Source organism: Lutra lutra, chromosome 5, assembly GCF_902655055.1.
Source record: "Lutra lutra chromosome 5, mLutLut1.2, whole genome shotgun sequence".
Classification (NCBI taxonomy): domain Eukaryota; kingdom Metazoa; phylum Chordata; class Mammalia; order Carnivora; family Mustelidae; genus Lutra; species Lutra lutra.
Window position 1 is genome coordinate 79,526,933 of NC_062282.1, and position 16,072 is coordinate 79,543,004.

General features: G+C 44.1%; 1 protein-coding gene across 3 annotated transcripts in view; it reads left to right on the forward strand.

Annotated features, from left to right (window-relative positions):
• Nucleotides 1–16,072, forward strand: part of LOC125099906 (protocadherin alpha-C2) — a 111,902-nt gene that overhangs the window by 62,164 nt on the left and 33,666 nt on the right. The window contains exon 1 of one of the 3 annotated variants that reach the window (XM_047729527.1): nucleotides 4,593–7,750. The exons of 1 other annotated variant lie outside the window; for it this stretch is intronic. In XM_047729527.1, the coding sequence (XP_047585483.1) occupies nucleotides 5,189–7,750 (2,562 nt within the window). In that variant the 5' untranslated portion in view covers nucleotides 4,593–5,188. Of the gene's footprint in view, nucleotides 1–4,592; nucleotides 7,751–16,072 lie in introns of those variants that run through there. One more of the 3 variants, XM_047729526.1, reaches the window with a different exon arrangement.

Sequence of the window (16,072 nt, forward strand, 5' to 3'; positions counted from 1 at the left end):
TATTCTAAGCAATTTTTAGATGCCTCAGTTCAGAATCAATAGTATATTAGTTTCTCAGAACTAAAAATGTAGAGGTTTCTCCCTGAAAGCTAATGCCTTCTGGATGGAAGGGAATGTGAAAAAAATTTAGCTGTCATGTTACACGAAAAATCTTTTTTATGTCCCCATCCACTGGGTGGTGTACCTATAGAGAATGCTGTAACCATATAGGGAAGTATTTGACTTCTGGAGATGCATAAAGACCAGAAGTCCTGGTCCTTTATAACAAAGTGAAAATTTTTAACAACTTTGGGGCTGCACTAATGAAAATCCTTCCTGATTTGGCAGATATTCTCATCATGGTCTGCCCAAAAAGCCCAATCAAACTAATGGAGTATGTCCCCTTGCCCCATGGCCAAAAAACTCCAGATGGTTTGGTTCTGATCATCTCAAAGTGAAATTATTTGTAATGATGCAATAATAAAGGAAAAATTTATGTGAATTAGGAGAGTTTACTTAGTGCTGGTATTTTTCTTGTAGCCTTAATTCAGTGGTGTTGTGATTGGTTTTGCTCTTGTGTCCAGTGACTTCATGATAGATTCATTTTACAAATATAATGAAGGGATATAATTGAGGAATACTATCTCAAAATTATTTTCTACCATGGGGATAAACAAAACCGTGTCTACTGTGGCACAAAACCTTGCCTATCATGGCACTTCTCTTAACCTGTCACTTTTTTTGTTAGTTATAAGTAACAAGTACTTGTACTTTATGATTACAATATAAAGTAGAAAGAATGATCACTTAATACTTTTGGGCAGAACATTTTTTAGAGTTCAGCAACTTTATTAGTGGGATTCAGTTCTCCAGGGGTATATACAAATATGAAATACAAAGTATTTCAAATTTTAAAGGAAAAAATCCACAGTACATTCATTTCAGACTCTTGAGCCCCCTCTCCATTAGACATAGTCTGTCCATATACAATGAAGAGGACAAGCCCAAACTGTAGCAGCTCTTGAATTTGCCAAAAAGGATCTGAAGAAAATGACACAATTATTATTTATTGAGAGTTTATAAGGTTTCCCACACTGTGAAGAATACACAGAAGTGGGGCGCCTGGGTGGCTCAATGGGTTAAGTCTCTGCCTTTGGCTCAGGTCATGATCTCAGGGTCCTGGGATCCTGGGATTGAGCCCCACATCAGGCTCTCTGCTCAGCAGGGAGCCTGCTTCCTCCTTTTCTCTGCCTGCCCCTCTGCCTGTTTGTGATCTCTCTCTCTCTCTGTCAAATAAATAAAATCTTAAAAAAAAAAAAAGAATACACAGAAGTATAGGATGCCTGTTTGTGATCTCTCTCTCTCTGTCAAATAAATAAATAAAATCTTAAAAAAAAAGAATACACAGAAGTATAGGACATGACTTCTTTTTGCAGGTTGCTTATAATTCAGGTGAAGAGATACTATTAAACCATTCGGATGAATGAAGAATGACACATGTCAGCATTCAGAAATATGTAGTAGACTGCGGAAGAAGGGAAAAAAGGCCATTATGACACAAGACAATGTTTCTTGGATTAGATGAGTTTTAAGATGGATTTTGTAATGTATGTAAGACTTGGAGGGAGCAAAAAGAAGAAGCTGTTTCTATTTCAGAGAATTGCAGAAGTTGTAAATTTAGTTCTGTTCAAAAAACATTAAGTGCCTAGCACTGTGCTGTGTGCTGGAGATTACAGCATGTTTGGGAACTCTGCTGTGCTCTGTTGCTCAAGTATTTTCATGTATCCTAAAAAGTTGAATCTCTGGAGACACCTGGGTGGCTCAGTTGTTAAGCATCTGACTTCGGCTTATGTCATGATCTCAGGTCCTGGGAACAAGCTACCACATGAAGCCCTATATCAAGCCCCACATTGGGCTCTGCACTTAGTGGGGTCTGTTTACCCACCTCCCTCTCCTCTTATCCCCGCTTGCTGTGTCTCAAATTAATAAATGAAATCTTTAAAAAGAAACAAAAGGTGAATCTCTTGTGAGGAAGCAAATCACTTGAAGGAATTCTCATGACAGAAGTCCCTTTTCCTTAGCGATATAAAAAGGGACTGGTTTTTGTTTTTAAAATATAGGCTAAGCTCTAGAAGTAATTGGGAAAGCTTAACTTTGGTGCACACTCAGCTCCCATCATCACTGACTTCCGCTATGCTATATAGAGACTGTCAAGTATTATGTGATAATAAATTGTTGCATTTTAATAATAATAATAGTTATAACATACTTGTTAGTCACTATGTAAATTGCTTTAAATACAACATCTCTTATAATCATAACTACCCTTACTTAATATTGTCTGTCTTCCCTGATTAAAATGAGTAAACTGAAGCTTACATTTCAGTGCATGTCCAAGGCCATATGGTTAGTCACTGGCAAGTGGATGACCAACTCCGAAGTCTGTGTTCCTAAACACTGTGCTATTCTGCTTTTTAATAGGGGTTCTTGAAGGTCCAAGGGAAGGAGTACATAGTAAGGGAAGCAGTGGTCAAGGCATTAACATTCATTCATATTGTCGACAGGGCACTTGCCAGCAATCTGAGCAATCTCATTCCACCAACTAGGAAGGTTGGCAAGAGGCTTAGTACAGTAGTGTGTGGAACAAAATCATTGTAGTGCCAAATATAGTACAATCTCTTTAGGACAACGTCTTTGAAAAGATGACTGATTTGTGTTGGCTTTCTGTTTGCCTTCTCAATCACTGAGGATATAAATACTAGTTGAAACTTATGATCCTGACACATCAAAACGGATAACCTGGCAGGTGTCCTTCCTGAAAGATGACAAAATTGCTAAAAGACAAGCCTTGTTTTTTCTCTAGAGATGTGACACTTGGGGGCTTCCATTAAAGACTTTACAAAGCCTCTGTCACTTTAAGTGTCACTCTTCCTTAAGTGCCTATGATCTTTTCAGGGGCACAGGATCCATGCATGGTCAATACCCAGTAGCCAGGTTTCTGAGCTGTGGGCAGAGGTGGCAGTGACTGTCAGGCCCTGGGAGGAGATGAAAAAAGAAAAGGTCACTCTTCCTGACAACTTATAACTTGATTCCACTTATAAGCCATTTATTTTCAGAATTAAGTAATGGGTGAAGACATAGGCCAGGCCTACAATTCATGCACTTGAGAGTTTAAGGCTTTCTGAGATCAAATTACCATAGCAAACAGAGGCAGAGTTATTGTAGGGACATTTGGGGAGGAAGCAGACAGAGAAGGAGAAGCCAGAGACCTAAGAAAAGAGACAGGAATAGTATGTGATGGAAATTGCTTCCCACTCTGCACCCTTGAAGGAATGAAGAGGACAAATAAGAAGCAGCAGTGATGGGAGGAATCTGGGAGCATCTCTGGAATCAAATTGGTTGGGTTGTGGAGTGTTGTCAGCAAGTGCACTTAGTGGGTGGGAAGGAAGGGAGGTCCTAGTTCAGGCCTTTGAAATCTGGGTGTTAGGATCATTGCCTTGGCCCCTTCAGGCATCCCCTCAAGGAGGGAAGAATGTTAAATGTCAGCCCATAGCTAGAAAATGACCCACAGAGGGAGATCGAGGAATGAGAGGATGCTGGGAGATGAGAAAGGGACAGGACTTTTTGGTGAGTGATTTTTGCACGTGGGGCAATGGATTTTAAATTCCTGTGGAAGAGAGGAGATGGCCTGGGAAGAGTGGGTGTCTGGAACAGAGAAGAAGAGGCAGTGACACAGCACAGCGACACTTCCTCTGATCCTTTAGCCTTCTCATTCACTGAAGAGAAACTGGTTGTCTTTTTGTTGTCTCTGTAGCAATACAAGGTTGAGTCTTAGGAGGAAGGAGGGCCAGAAGTGGAAAGGAACCTCATATTTATGGGAGGGGAGCTGCAGCCATCAAAACTGCTGACTGTTGTAAGATAAATCCCAATGTCCCCCATTTTGCTTAATAACAGCAGATTTTTCACTGCAAAGCATTCATGGAGTCCAAATTCTAGCCTGGCTTGGGAGATCAAGAGTCACCCTCTTGATATAATGGTTTTGCAGGCTCTTGAAGACATTGTCATCTGTTCAAGAAAAAATTTTAAATCACTCTTGAAAGAACAAAGAAAATGTCTTGGATGATAAATTAAAAAGATTTGGAGTAAAAGAAGGAAAAACTTGAGGGAAGAATTTCTTTAAAATTTTGCCAGATTTCCCCACTATGATACAAAGGGGTCAAATAAGACCTTCACCTGCAGTTTTATGGAGCCAGTTTTTAAAAGAAAATTTTGGATGTTTTCTTGGTTATTTGTCAAGGTACACGCTGAAAGCAAGCGCCCCTTGGCTACTAGCAGAACTGAGTATTGGGATCCCAGGATGTTACTTTAGGGCTTGCGCCACAGAAGAGAACCGCACTTGCCATCCTCCTCCCTTTGCCCCAGGAGTTGAATACTTTCTGCACTATTCAGGAGTATTGTAGGGAAAACGTTGGGGTCAGGTGAATAATCCCCATCGTCAGCAACCCCAGAGCGCCTCCCTTGCGCTTGTTTCTCTTGAATGTGGAGCGCCGCCCAGATACCCCTACTAAGCTAAGGCCCCGAGTTTATTTTCCTGAATCGCGCTTGGAAATCTTTTCCTGGGAAGGTTGATAGCCCAAGTCCTAGAGACAGAACTGCTTGTCCTAGAATAATCTTTTTAAGAGACGCGTTAGCCGACGGAGGGACCTTGGAGACTGGCTGAGCAGGGAGCTGGGGGCAGGGAGAAAGGGAGTGGCCGCGTTCCCGCGGTCTGCCGGGATCCCGCGGGGCCAGGCTGAGGGAGCCGGGGCTGGAGTGGCTGGAGCGACCGATCACACCCGGTTGCCGTCTGCCACCTCGGTGCGGAATCCGAGCCGGACTTGCGGAGCGCTCCTCCCCCTCCCCTTCTGCTTCCTTTTCCCTCCCTCTGAAGCGGCGGCGGCAGGCAGGCAGCGGAGCCAGGCTGAGTGGCTCTGAGGCAAGCGGAGGAGCTGGGATATGGGGCGTCAGCGGGGGCGGCGGGGCCAGGAGCCCTCCGGAGGGCCTACGAGCGGAGCGGCCCCCGGCGTTTGCTAACGCGTGAGCCGTGGGGGAGCGGGCGCAGGGTGGCACGAGCGGAGGCGGAGGCGGGGCCCGGGCGTGGAGCACCGCTGGGAAAACTGCTGCCTCCGGCCCTGCCCCGCGGCTCCCACCTCCGCCGCGGCCGGTGGCTATGGAGCTGGCGGGTACCCGACCTGGGGCGACAGAGCATCCCCGACTCCGGCCGCCCATGTCCTGGCTGCTGCCGCCGCCGCCTCTCCTGCTGCTACTGCTGCTGCCGGGCCCAGCGGCCTCCCAGCTGCGATACTCGCTGCCGGAGGAGCAGGCGCCCGGCGCGCTGGTGGGCAACGTGGCTAGCGCGCTGGGGCTGGAACTGCGGCGCTTGGGGCCCGGCTGCCTGCGCATCAACCATCTGGGTGCGCCCAGTCCGCGCTACCTGGAGCTGGACCTGACGAGTGGAGCGCTCTTCGTCAACGAGCGCATTGACCGGGAGGCGCTGTGTGAGCAGCGGCCTCGCTGCCTGCTCAGTTTGGAGGTGCTGGCGCACAGCCCCGTAGCGGTGAGCGCCGTGGAGGTGGAGGTGCTGGACATCAACGACAACTCGCCGCGCTTCCCGCGGCCCGACTACCGGCTTCAGGTGAGCGAGTCGGTGGCCCCTGGAGCGCGCTTTCACATAGAGAGCGCGCAGGACCCCGACGTGGGCGCCAACTCGGTGCAGACCTACGAGCTCAGCCCCAGCGAGCACTTTGAGCTGGACCTGAAACCCCTGCAGGAGAACAGTAAGGTGCTGGAGCTGGTGCTGCGGAAGGGCCTGGACCGCGAGCAGGCCGTCTTGCACCACCTGATTCTCACAGCTGTGGACGGCGGCAGTCCAGCCCGCTCGGGCACCGCACAGATCTCCGTGCGTGTCCTGGACACTAATGACAATTCTCCCACCTTCGACCAGTCCACTTACCGCGTCCAGCTTCGGGAGGACGCCCCGCCAGGCACGCTGGTGGTGAAGCTGAATGCCTCCGACCCGGATGAGGGCTCCAATGGCGAGCTCAGGTACTCCTTGAGCAGCTACACGTCGGACCGGGAGAGGCAGCTCTTCAGCATCGATGCCAGCACTGGGGAAGTGCGGGTAAGTGGAGCGCTGGATTATGAGGAGGCCTCTTCCTACCAGATCTATGTGCAGGCAACTGACCAGGGTCCAGTGCCCATGGTGGGTCACTGCAAAGTGTTGGTGGACATCGTGGATGTGAATGACAACGCACCAGAGGTAGTGCTCACGGACCTGTACAGCCCAGTGCCTGAGGACGCTGTGTCCAACACCGTTGTGGCCCTCCTCAGTGTCAATGACCAAGACTCGGGCCTCAACCGGAAGGTGAGTCTGGGCCTGGAGGCCTCTCTGCCTTTCCGACTGAACGGCTTTGGAAACTCCTACACACTGGTGGTGAGCAGTCCGCTGGACCGGGAGCGTGTGCCCGCCTACAACATCACAGTGACGGCCACCGATGGGGGAGTACCCCAGCTCACATCCCAGCGGACGCTGCGGGTTGAGATCTCTGACATCAATGACAACCCACCAAGCTTCCTCCAGGACTCCTACTCCATCTACATCGAGGAGAACAACTTGCCAGGGGTGTTGCTCTGCACTGTGCAAGCCACAGACCCAGATGAGAAGGAGAATGCGGAGGTGACCTACTCCCTCCTGGAGAGGGAGATTCAAGGGCTGCCAGTCACCTCCTATGTCTCCGTTAACAGTGCCAGTGGCAGCCTTTATGCTGTCAACTCCTTTGACTATGAGAAGTTTCGGGAGTTCTTTGTGACCGTGGAGGCCCAGGACAAGGGGAGTCCACCACTGAGCAGCACTGTGACCGCCAATGTGTATGTGGTGGACATGAATGACCATGCCCCCCACATACTGTACCCTACCTCAACTAACTCTTCAGCAGCCATTGAGATGGTACCTCGGACTGCCCCTGCCGGCTATCTGGTCACCAAAGTCATAGCCATGGATTCAGACTCTGGCCAAAATGCTTGGCTCTTTTACCATCTGGCCCAGACTTCTGACCTGGACCTCTTCAAAGTTGAGCTACACACAGGAGAGATTAGGACTACCAGGAAGATGGGAGATGAGAGTGGAACTACTTTCAACCTGACAGTGGTGGTCCGAGACAATGGAGAGCCATCACTATCATCCTCCGTGGCCATTACAGTGGCTGTGGTGGACAGAGTCTCCAGAATCCTCCCAGATACTCAGAGACACGTTAAGAATCCGCGGACATATTCTGAAATTACGCTCTACCTGATAATAGCATTAAGCACAGTGTCTTTTATATTTCTTTTGACAATCATTGTTTTGAGCATCATCAAGTGCTACCGCTACACGGCATACGGCACCGCGTGCTGTGGGGGCTTCTGTGGAGTGAGGGAGCGCTGCCCCGCCGAACTCAACAAACAGGCCAATAACAATATCGATGCCAGGATACCCCATGGCCTCAAAGTGCAGCCTCACTTCATTGAAGTGCGAGGGAATGGCTCCCTCACCAAGACCTACTGCTACAAGGCCTGTCTGACAGCAGGCTCAGGGAGTGACACTTTCATGTTTTATAACACAGGGGCACAGACAGGACTGGGGCCTGGGGGAGCCCAAGCAGCTGCGAGTGACAGCAGGCACCTCACAGGCCAAAGTGGGCAGAGTGCCGGGAACCTGATTATTCTCAAAAATGATGCTGTTTCTCAAAACGAGGTGAGATAGCAGTCAAGGGGTCATGTGTTTTCACACATCCCCTCCCCACGCCCCAAGTGTCATTGGCTTTGTTGAGTTACTAACAGTGATGGGGTTACCTGGTAAACTGAATATATATAGTACCTGTGACTTGATTATAATCTGTGTTGTTCCCATGCTAGAAAAGTAACATCAGAGAATTGTTTTACTTTTTCTTTCCAGACGTATGAAGCCTTGACCATAACAATGTTGGAGAAATAAGGATTGGTCTTAAATATTTGATGTTAAAACAGAGCTCTGCAGAGGGCTGGAACAGGCTTGAGAATAAGATGATGCCATACTGGGTAATGTTTTGAGATTCAAGGAGAAATGGCCTCTGCTGTATCATCTAGAGGGAAAGTTCTCTTCGGAAGTACTCTAGGAGTGCTGGTTTTCAAAAAGCTCTGAGACCTCTACGCGTTGTGGTGGTGGACTCTGCATGCTGTCCTTGTTTATACCTTGAAAATTATCCAGTTACTATTTCTGGTAATTGCGCCAAACTGATGTGATAGGATCTTCTGGCAATTCATGTCAGAGGTCATGAGACTATGGATCTCACCTTGCAGCCCAAGTGTGCTTTGGCTCATTGATACGGTAATTCTACTGTAGGGGCTACCTGAGGAAATGAAGGATGGTAAGGCAAAGAGACCAAGAACGAATTTGTCTGATTGGGCTACGGAGGTATTAGAACAAGTGGACTGAGGAAGTGGGGATGTGGTGGATACCAGGACAAGCTGGGACTGGGGAGAAGGAGAAAAGAACTCTCCCGTTTGTCAGCTTTCTTGGCATAGGGCACGTTCATTGTAATATGATTTCCCTGCAGTAGATTAAATGTAATCTGTAAAATCTCCTGACTTCCTGCGGACAATTTCAAAGGTTTTAATGAGATGTGAAGTAGCCTCTCAAGTCCTTTCTATCTTTAAGTTAAATGACAGGACTTCAAGAAATAGTCCAACATATTCCAAAGCACATGTTCGTTTTCTGGATCTAAGATTTAGTTGGCAATGGCTAGAAAAGCCTTGGAAAGTGGATGGCTTGCTGTACATCAAAGACAGGTGTTGGTAAATGCACGGGTTTTAAGTTTTGTGTTTTAAAGATTTATTTATTTATTTGAGAGCGAGAGAGAGCATGAAGGTGGGGGGTTGGGGAGGAACAGAGGGAGAGAGAGTCCCAAGCAGACTCTGTGCTAAGCACTGAGCCTGACTCAGGACTCGATCTCACAACCCTGAGATCATGACCTGAGCTGAAACCAAGAGTCAGACACTTAACCGAGTGTGCCACCCAACCGCCCCTTAAGTTTTAAGTAGGCAAAGGTCACTTGCTCATTATTATGAAGAAGGTGTGTAAATTACTGGACAGTGCATGAATGTGTGGATGCTTTTGTGTAGTGTGTCTCCATACGCATGCTTGAGAATAGAAAATAGAGGTTCTGCTTTGTGATACTTTGAAGTTGTATTTCAAAAGCCAGAATTTTGTTCCATCCATAGTGATGAATTGTTATCATCCCAAACAACTACTTTGTAGCTAGAACTTTCAGAGGTACTACAAAAGGAATTAATAATATTTGTCCCTCCTATATTTTTGTGATGTATTTTCATTGACATTCCAAAGCTATCTTTTTTTTTAATGTCCACAGTTTCACATTCTAAATTCCTGCTAATCTTGAGGAAAGTAATGCATACAATACAGAATAAAGCCCAGATGGATAGAGTATTTCCCACGTACATTGTTTTTTTTTTTTTTAAAGATTTTATTTATTTATTTGACAGAGAGAGATCACAAGTAGACAGAGAGGCAGGCAGAGAGAGAGAGAGAGGGAAGCAGGCTTCCTGCTGAGCAGAGAGCCCGATGTGGGACTCGATCCCAGGACCCTGAGATCATGACCTGAGCCGAAGGCAGCGGCTTAACCCACTGAGCCACCCAGGCGCCCTCCCATGTACATTGTAAGTGGATGTATCAGAGAAGCCTGTTAGTCAATATTGAGCAATCATGGGAGGCCGATTGCAGATTAAGAAGAATAGGGGGACAAAATCAAGGAGTTTCCAGAATTCTTTAGATCATCGCTTTTGGAGGCATGTAAAAAAGGCTTAGCTTTCAATAAGGATGCTGTAGACATTTGCTTAAAATATTCTTGTGAAGCCCCTCTGGGCCTGGGGTGGGCTGCAGGTGGTGAAGAGACTGGGAGAGCATTGCCACCAGCTGTGAGCTGGAAGCCCAGCTGAAGGACACTCTTCCCCTCCTCTAGGCTCAAAGCTTGTGGTAGTTTGATACATGAACTATTTCTGTCTTACACTGACCTGTGTGTTAATACGGACTTTGATACACAAACCTTTAACTGAGGGAGAAAAGTATGTCAGAAAAGTGCTTGCTCCTGTGGGATTTTGGCAGGAGAATGAATGCATGATTTTAATCAAGGCAGATTTCTGCCAGCCACATTCAAAAGTCCGGTGAAGAACCCTAAGATCTCTAGCTCCTGAAATTATTATAGTTAGAAGGGAGTGAGTCGGGTCAACGTGGCAGAATGGAAGCAGAAGTCACTCAGCTCTGAAAGTCATGACTGCTAGATCAACCTGTTAAACTCCCACGGTAGGCTTTCTCTTTTCCCTACCTAGTTATTGCAGATGGCGGGGAAACTTCATGCCGTGTGCGCACATTAGATGAGATGAAGATGATAAAGGATGAATAAGGGAATCTGCAATCAGTGACCACTATGCTATATAAAAATGTTCTGCTTTGCGATATATGTGTGATTTCATTCCCCGCAAATCATACATGAAAGAAACACTTACCTGCATCTAGCATATAAGGAAATAAGCTCAGAGAGGTTAAGTAACACACCCAGTCATTCTGTTATTCTATTTTCGGTCCTGTCTGTCTGATTTCAAAGATTATGCTGTTTCAAATAGTATGCGTAGACAGAAATCCCAATGCTTATACTCCTTTCGTTATGTGATAATCTGGCATTTTGGCTACTACGTATGGGTTCACCTAGTAGTGTAAATTGACTGCTTTAGGAGAAAGTAATTCCTTGCATAAAAGTAGGTCACAGTCGGGAGGATCAATGGGTAAAAATGTTACTCTCAAGCTGATATCTTTTTATCTGCTTCACTTTGGCATAGACTGTGGCGATCTTTCATCTCTGTTCTTTTTTCTGATTTCTCTTTTTTGCTTATTAAACAGCATTTAACATCAGACTCTAATCTTTTGATAGATTTCACCCCCCAGTGAGCTGATTTCATGAGCCATTTGTGCAATGAGCTCTCCAAAGTAACTTTTTGGCAATGGGGCAGAATTTCTTTTTGGAGATTTCTGAAAACCTGATATTGAATGTGGTTGGTACCCCTTTCAGAGCCTCCAAGAAAAGGAAACCAAATCTTAAGGTAGATTCTGTGCCTTTGTGGTCCTTGACTCCTCAGGAGTCACTCTGAGTGCTCTGGGCAGATCTGTCCAACTGTGCTTCTGTGGGAGCAGGTGGCATAAGATGTGGAAATCACAAAACACTAGCAGAAATCAGTTTGCTGCCATTTCTTTTCAAGCAATTTGTAGCCATCGGATCTTCCGTATTTCTGCCACTGTTTATACACTTGCACCCCTAACTGTGGATGCAGTGATTTGAAAGATCTAATTCTTCTTCTAGTGGCACCTAATTTTTTCCCTTAGGACCAACCTTTCTATCTGGTGACTCTGTCCTATATCAGAATTTACACTTAGTGCAAAAGGACATGGTGGTGAATTCATGAAACCTGTGTAATGGTCAGAATAGGCAAAGAAATTCTATCTGTGAACTTCTATTCCTGTGTTCCATCCTCTCATGGCTGCTTTTGAGTGGTGGGCTACTTTGTTTTGCCATTTCCATATTGGTTATAGACTGTTCTGAGAAAAGATTCTCTTTGGTCTGGTAATGTAATAATTTCTTCAAATTACCTCCTTCCTTGCTTTTTCTGCAGATCTGCTGAGCCAGATGGAATTATGGCTGAGCTCTTCTCCGTCTCTTTATCTTGCAAATATTCTGATTGATGAAGAAATCTATTTATTGTAGCTTGAATGTCATTGGCTTACCCTTTCCTCTGACCCAGGGGTGAGCTGTCGCCTGGGCATCTGGTCTACCTCCAAACACTGCAGGGACACAGCCTGGCATATTATAAATTGCCCATTGGCATGCTGTCTGCTTGACAGAAGAGCAGAGTCAGTTCTGGATACTTGCCTTGGTTTGCCACCAATTTCTGCTCTCAATGAGAGGTTAGGATGATGTCATTTCGCAGATATTTGAGGAAAACTTGCCATTACTGAGTCCAGAGGTTTCGATGAATTTAATGGAGATTTATAGGTGTTTTTGAATGTGACTTTTGTTAGGAATTCACCTGGTTCAAACTTCCTGTGTATATTAAGTATGAATATAAATTTAGTTTGTCCATATGATCATATTTTTAGCATTATAACCTATAATCACGATTTCAAAAATCAAAGGGCAAGAGGATTCCTCAGCAACATTTCAAATCTGCTCACCTAAAAATTACAAATTTTTTTCTTTCAGGAATTTGAACTTGACAAATGCAAAGAAATATCTGATATTGCAAAGGTGAAGAAAAATGTTAGTTCCTTGGCACACAAGCAACATCAGTTCCTTTCTGGCCTTGCAGGGTCAGGACTCTGGGCTCCAGGGAAGTAAAACTGTGAGTGAGGGAGTAACTGCTGTGCTAGCAGGCTGTGCCTCCAGAATTAAGCAAACCTAGCATTTTCTGTTGTACTAGAACCCATTAGTATGTTGCAATACTATATTTATTTTACTTTCCTGCTTCACGGATTAGCAAGTGACTTCAGAGGAAAGTAGTTCACTTAGAATTCTCATATTTCTCATCTTTTCAATTGCCTTACTAGAAGACTAATATGTAATATAACAGTGATTATTTTAAATGTTATACTTCTTCTTGCCTTATTGACCCAACGGTTTATATATTCATTTTCTATTGCTTTGTAAGAAATTGCCACAAATCAGTGGTTTAAAACAACTCCCATTTACTCTCTCAGAGTCCTACAGGATGTGAGTGGGTTCTCTGCTTAGGTTTTCACAAATCAATATGGCACCTTGGCTGAGCTGTCTTCTGGAGGCTTTGAGGAAGAATATGCTTTCAAGTTCATTCAGGCTGTTGGCAGATATTACTTCTTTGTGGACTCCATACTTACCTAGGGGTTGTGCTCAGGTCCTTGCCTCATGATACCCTCCATCTTTGGAGCTAACAGTGGAGAATCTTCTCTCCTGTGGAATCCCTCCCAAGTTTCAAATCTCTCCAACTCTTGTCTCTGATCTCTAGACCCAGATTTAAAGGGCTCATGTGCTCAGATCAGTTCGGCCCAGATGATTTCCCTGTCTTAAAGCCAAGTGTGTCATATGACATAATCCAAGCAAAGTAAGAGCCATCATATTTATTCTTGGAGATTATGCAAGGCACATACATCAAGGTGTGAAGATCTTGGGGGGGAATTTTAGGATTCTGCCTCTCATAGTTTATACTAATGATCACAGAGTATCAGTGTGAAAAATCTGCAGGATACATCCTTAATAGAGTCCCTATAGGAAGAAAAGGAGACATTGCATGTAGTTTCATGTCTCAGAGGATGGTTTACCAATAGCATCAGCATGGATTTCCATGACAAGGAGTGTCATTTCCTGAGTGGTCCTATGATTTTTTTTCTTTTGAAGGAGATAAAGTATTTTAAACCTATTTTATTTTAAATTTGTTTTGAAAGAGGTGGTTCACCCTTCTATAGCTCAGATATTCTATGGTGTAAATAATAAATAATATCATTACAGGATAAGTTAAATCTTTGTTATAATTTTGGTAGAAACTTAAATGGCTTCTTGCTCTTCATTAATGCTACATCACCTGTATGGACTACCTAATTCAGTTTTTCCACATCTGGAGTTTTGTGGCTATTAGTGTCCTGAAGGACTAAGCTTTGAAACAACAGAATGTAGTGGGGCTTTCCACCAATAGGAATTAAGCATAGCTCTGGAATGTATCATCAAGTGTTAGAAAACTAAACAATCATACTTCATTCAAATCCTTAGTATATGTCCCCAATGTGTCTGGTATATCAGTAGTCAACTTTTAAACTTGAGTTTTTCTGATTTTAATCAAGCTTGGGTGGAACCCACATGTATTTATTTATTACTTGAAATTTTGTGTCATTTAAAAATAAACCAGTATCTGGGAAACTGAGATGTAACAAAGAGAAAAAAGAAAGTATAGTTGGTCTTTGAACAATACAAGGTTAGGGGTGCTAGACCCAAGCACAGTTGAAAATCCAAGTATAAATTTTGATTCTTCAAAACCTTAACTACTAATAGCCTACTGTTGCCCAGAAGACTTACCAAGAATGTAAACAGTTGGTTAACACATATTTTATATGTTATGTAAATATTTTATATGGTGTATTTTTATATATTTTATATGCTTTATATTATATATATAGTATAAATATATTTTATTTATATTGTATATACTTTATTTTACAATAAAGTAAGCTAGAGGGAAGAAAATGCTATTAAGAGAATCATAAGGAAGAGAAAATACATTTACAGTACTATATATGGTATTTATTGAAAAAAAATCGACATGTAAGTGGACCAATGAAGTTCACACCTATGTCGTTCAAGAGTCAACAATATATGTCATTCCATGTAAATTAGTCTAAAACACAAACTCTTGTGGGACACCTGGGTGACTCATTCGGGTTAAGTGGCTGACTGTTTGTTTCAGCTCAGGTCATGATCTTAGGGTCCTGGGATGGGCTTCGTCCTCAGTGAAGAGTCTGTGAAAGTTTCTCTCTCTTTGTCCCTCTGTCCCTGTTACCCAACTCCCCCCCCCCCCAGTCCCCTGCCTGGCTCACATTCTCTCTCTCCCCCAAATAAATAAATCTTTTTTTTTATGCACAAACTTTTGTGTTAGGGAGACCTAAATGTAACAATCAGCCAAACCCACCAATCAGGCAAGTGATTTAATCTTTCTAAAGCTCAGATTTCTTATTTCTATAAATTTAAGTACATTAATGTTACTCTTGCATAATAGTTTATTTGTTCAGAAACATTTTTAAAACCTACCCAATACCTGAACCATGTGAAGCTCTGAGGACATAGCTCTGTATTATGAATATATGAGGATCTTCATATGTTTTATGGATGAAACAGATACACCTTGTATAGAATTAATGGTCTAAAAAAAGTGTTAGGGTAAATGCAACAGTATGTTTAAAGTGCTTATCCTATTGCCTAATATCGTGTGGAAACTTAAAACACTGTATATTCTTCCTTTTCTTTTCCCTGCCCAGTCTTACTACCATAAGACATGTCATAACTACAATTCTGATAAATGAATCTGAGAAGCACCTTGTTGCTGATGGACTATTACAGAAAATAGCGTGACAAGTTATAGTTGAGGAAGTGAGGTTGTGTAGTGAACTGAGTTCCTTTTTTTTTTTTTTAAGATTTTTATTTATTTATTTACTTATTTGAGAGGGAGAGAATGAGAAAGAGAGAGAAAGCACAAGATGGGGAAGGGGAAGAGGGAGAACAGACTCCCCGCCAAACAGGGAGCCCGATGCGGGACTTGATCCCAGGACTCCACGATCATGACCTGAGCAGAAGGCAGTCGCCTAACCAATTGAGCCACCCAGGCGCCCCAGGAACTGAGTCTCTTAGTCAGTCCTACTAGAATTGTGCCTTTCAGCAAAACGAGGTTGGTGCTTTCAGTCCAAAGATGAAGTCGCAGCAGTTTTCATCACAAATGTTACCCAATCACAGAAAAATTGGCAACATTTACCTAATGGATATCCAAGTCTTTACTAAAGGAAGGTTCTCACCGTTGACACGAGTGCTGCTGATGGTAAGGGGAGAGATGGTGATAATTGGATTAATAGGAAATATTTCAGTTGTTTTTCCAGCTTTACAGAATGAGTTGCAAATTGTTTCTCTTTTGGTCCCTGCAACACCACTAGTAGAAAATGAGAACCCTTTCATTCTATCTGTAGAGTTTTATGCTACTTTAGATGGAACATCCATAGAATGCTGTGAATTTAACCACCAAGGATGATATTCCTATCTTGCCAGCAGAGTGGAAGGGACCGGAGAGGGCAGTTAATGTATGGGGACATTTGCAGTAAAGTATCTTAGAGTTGTAGCTTTTTCTGGGCCTTGACTTCAGCTAAGTTTCTGAATACCATCTAGCCACCCACAAGTCTGTCCGGGAGTTGAGACGCTGATCACTCCTTTCCGAAGTGTTGTGGAAAAGTGTGGCTATGAAATAC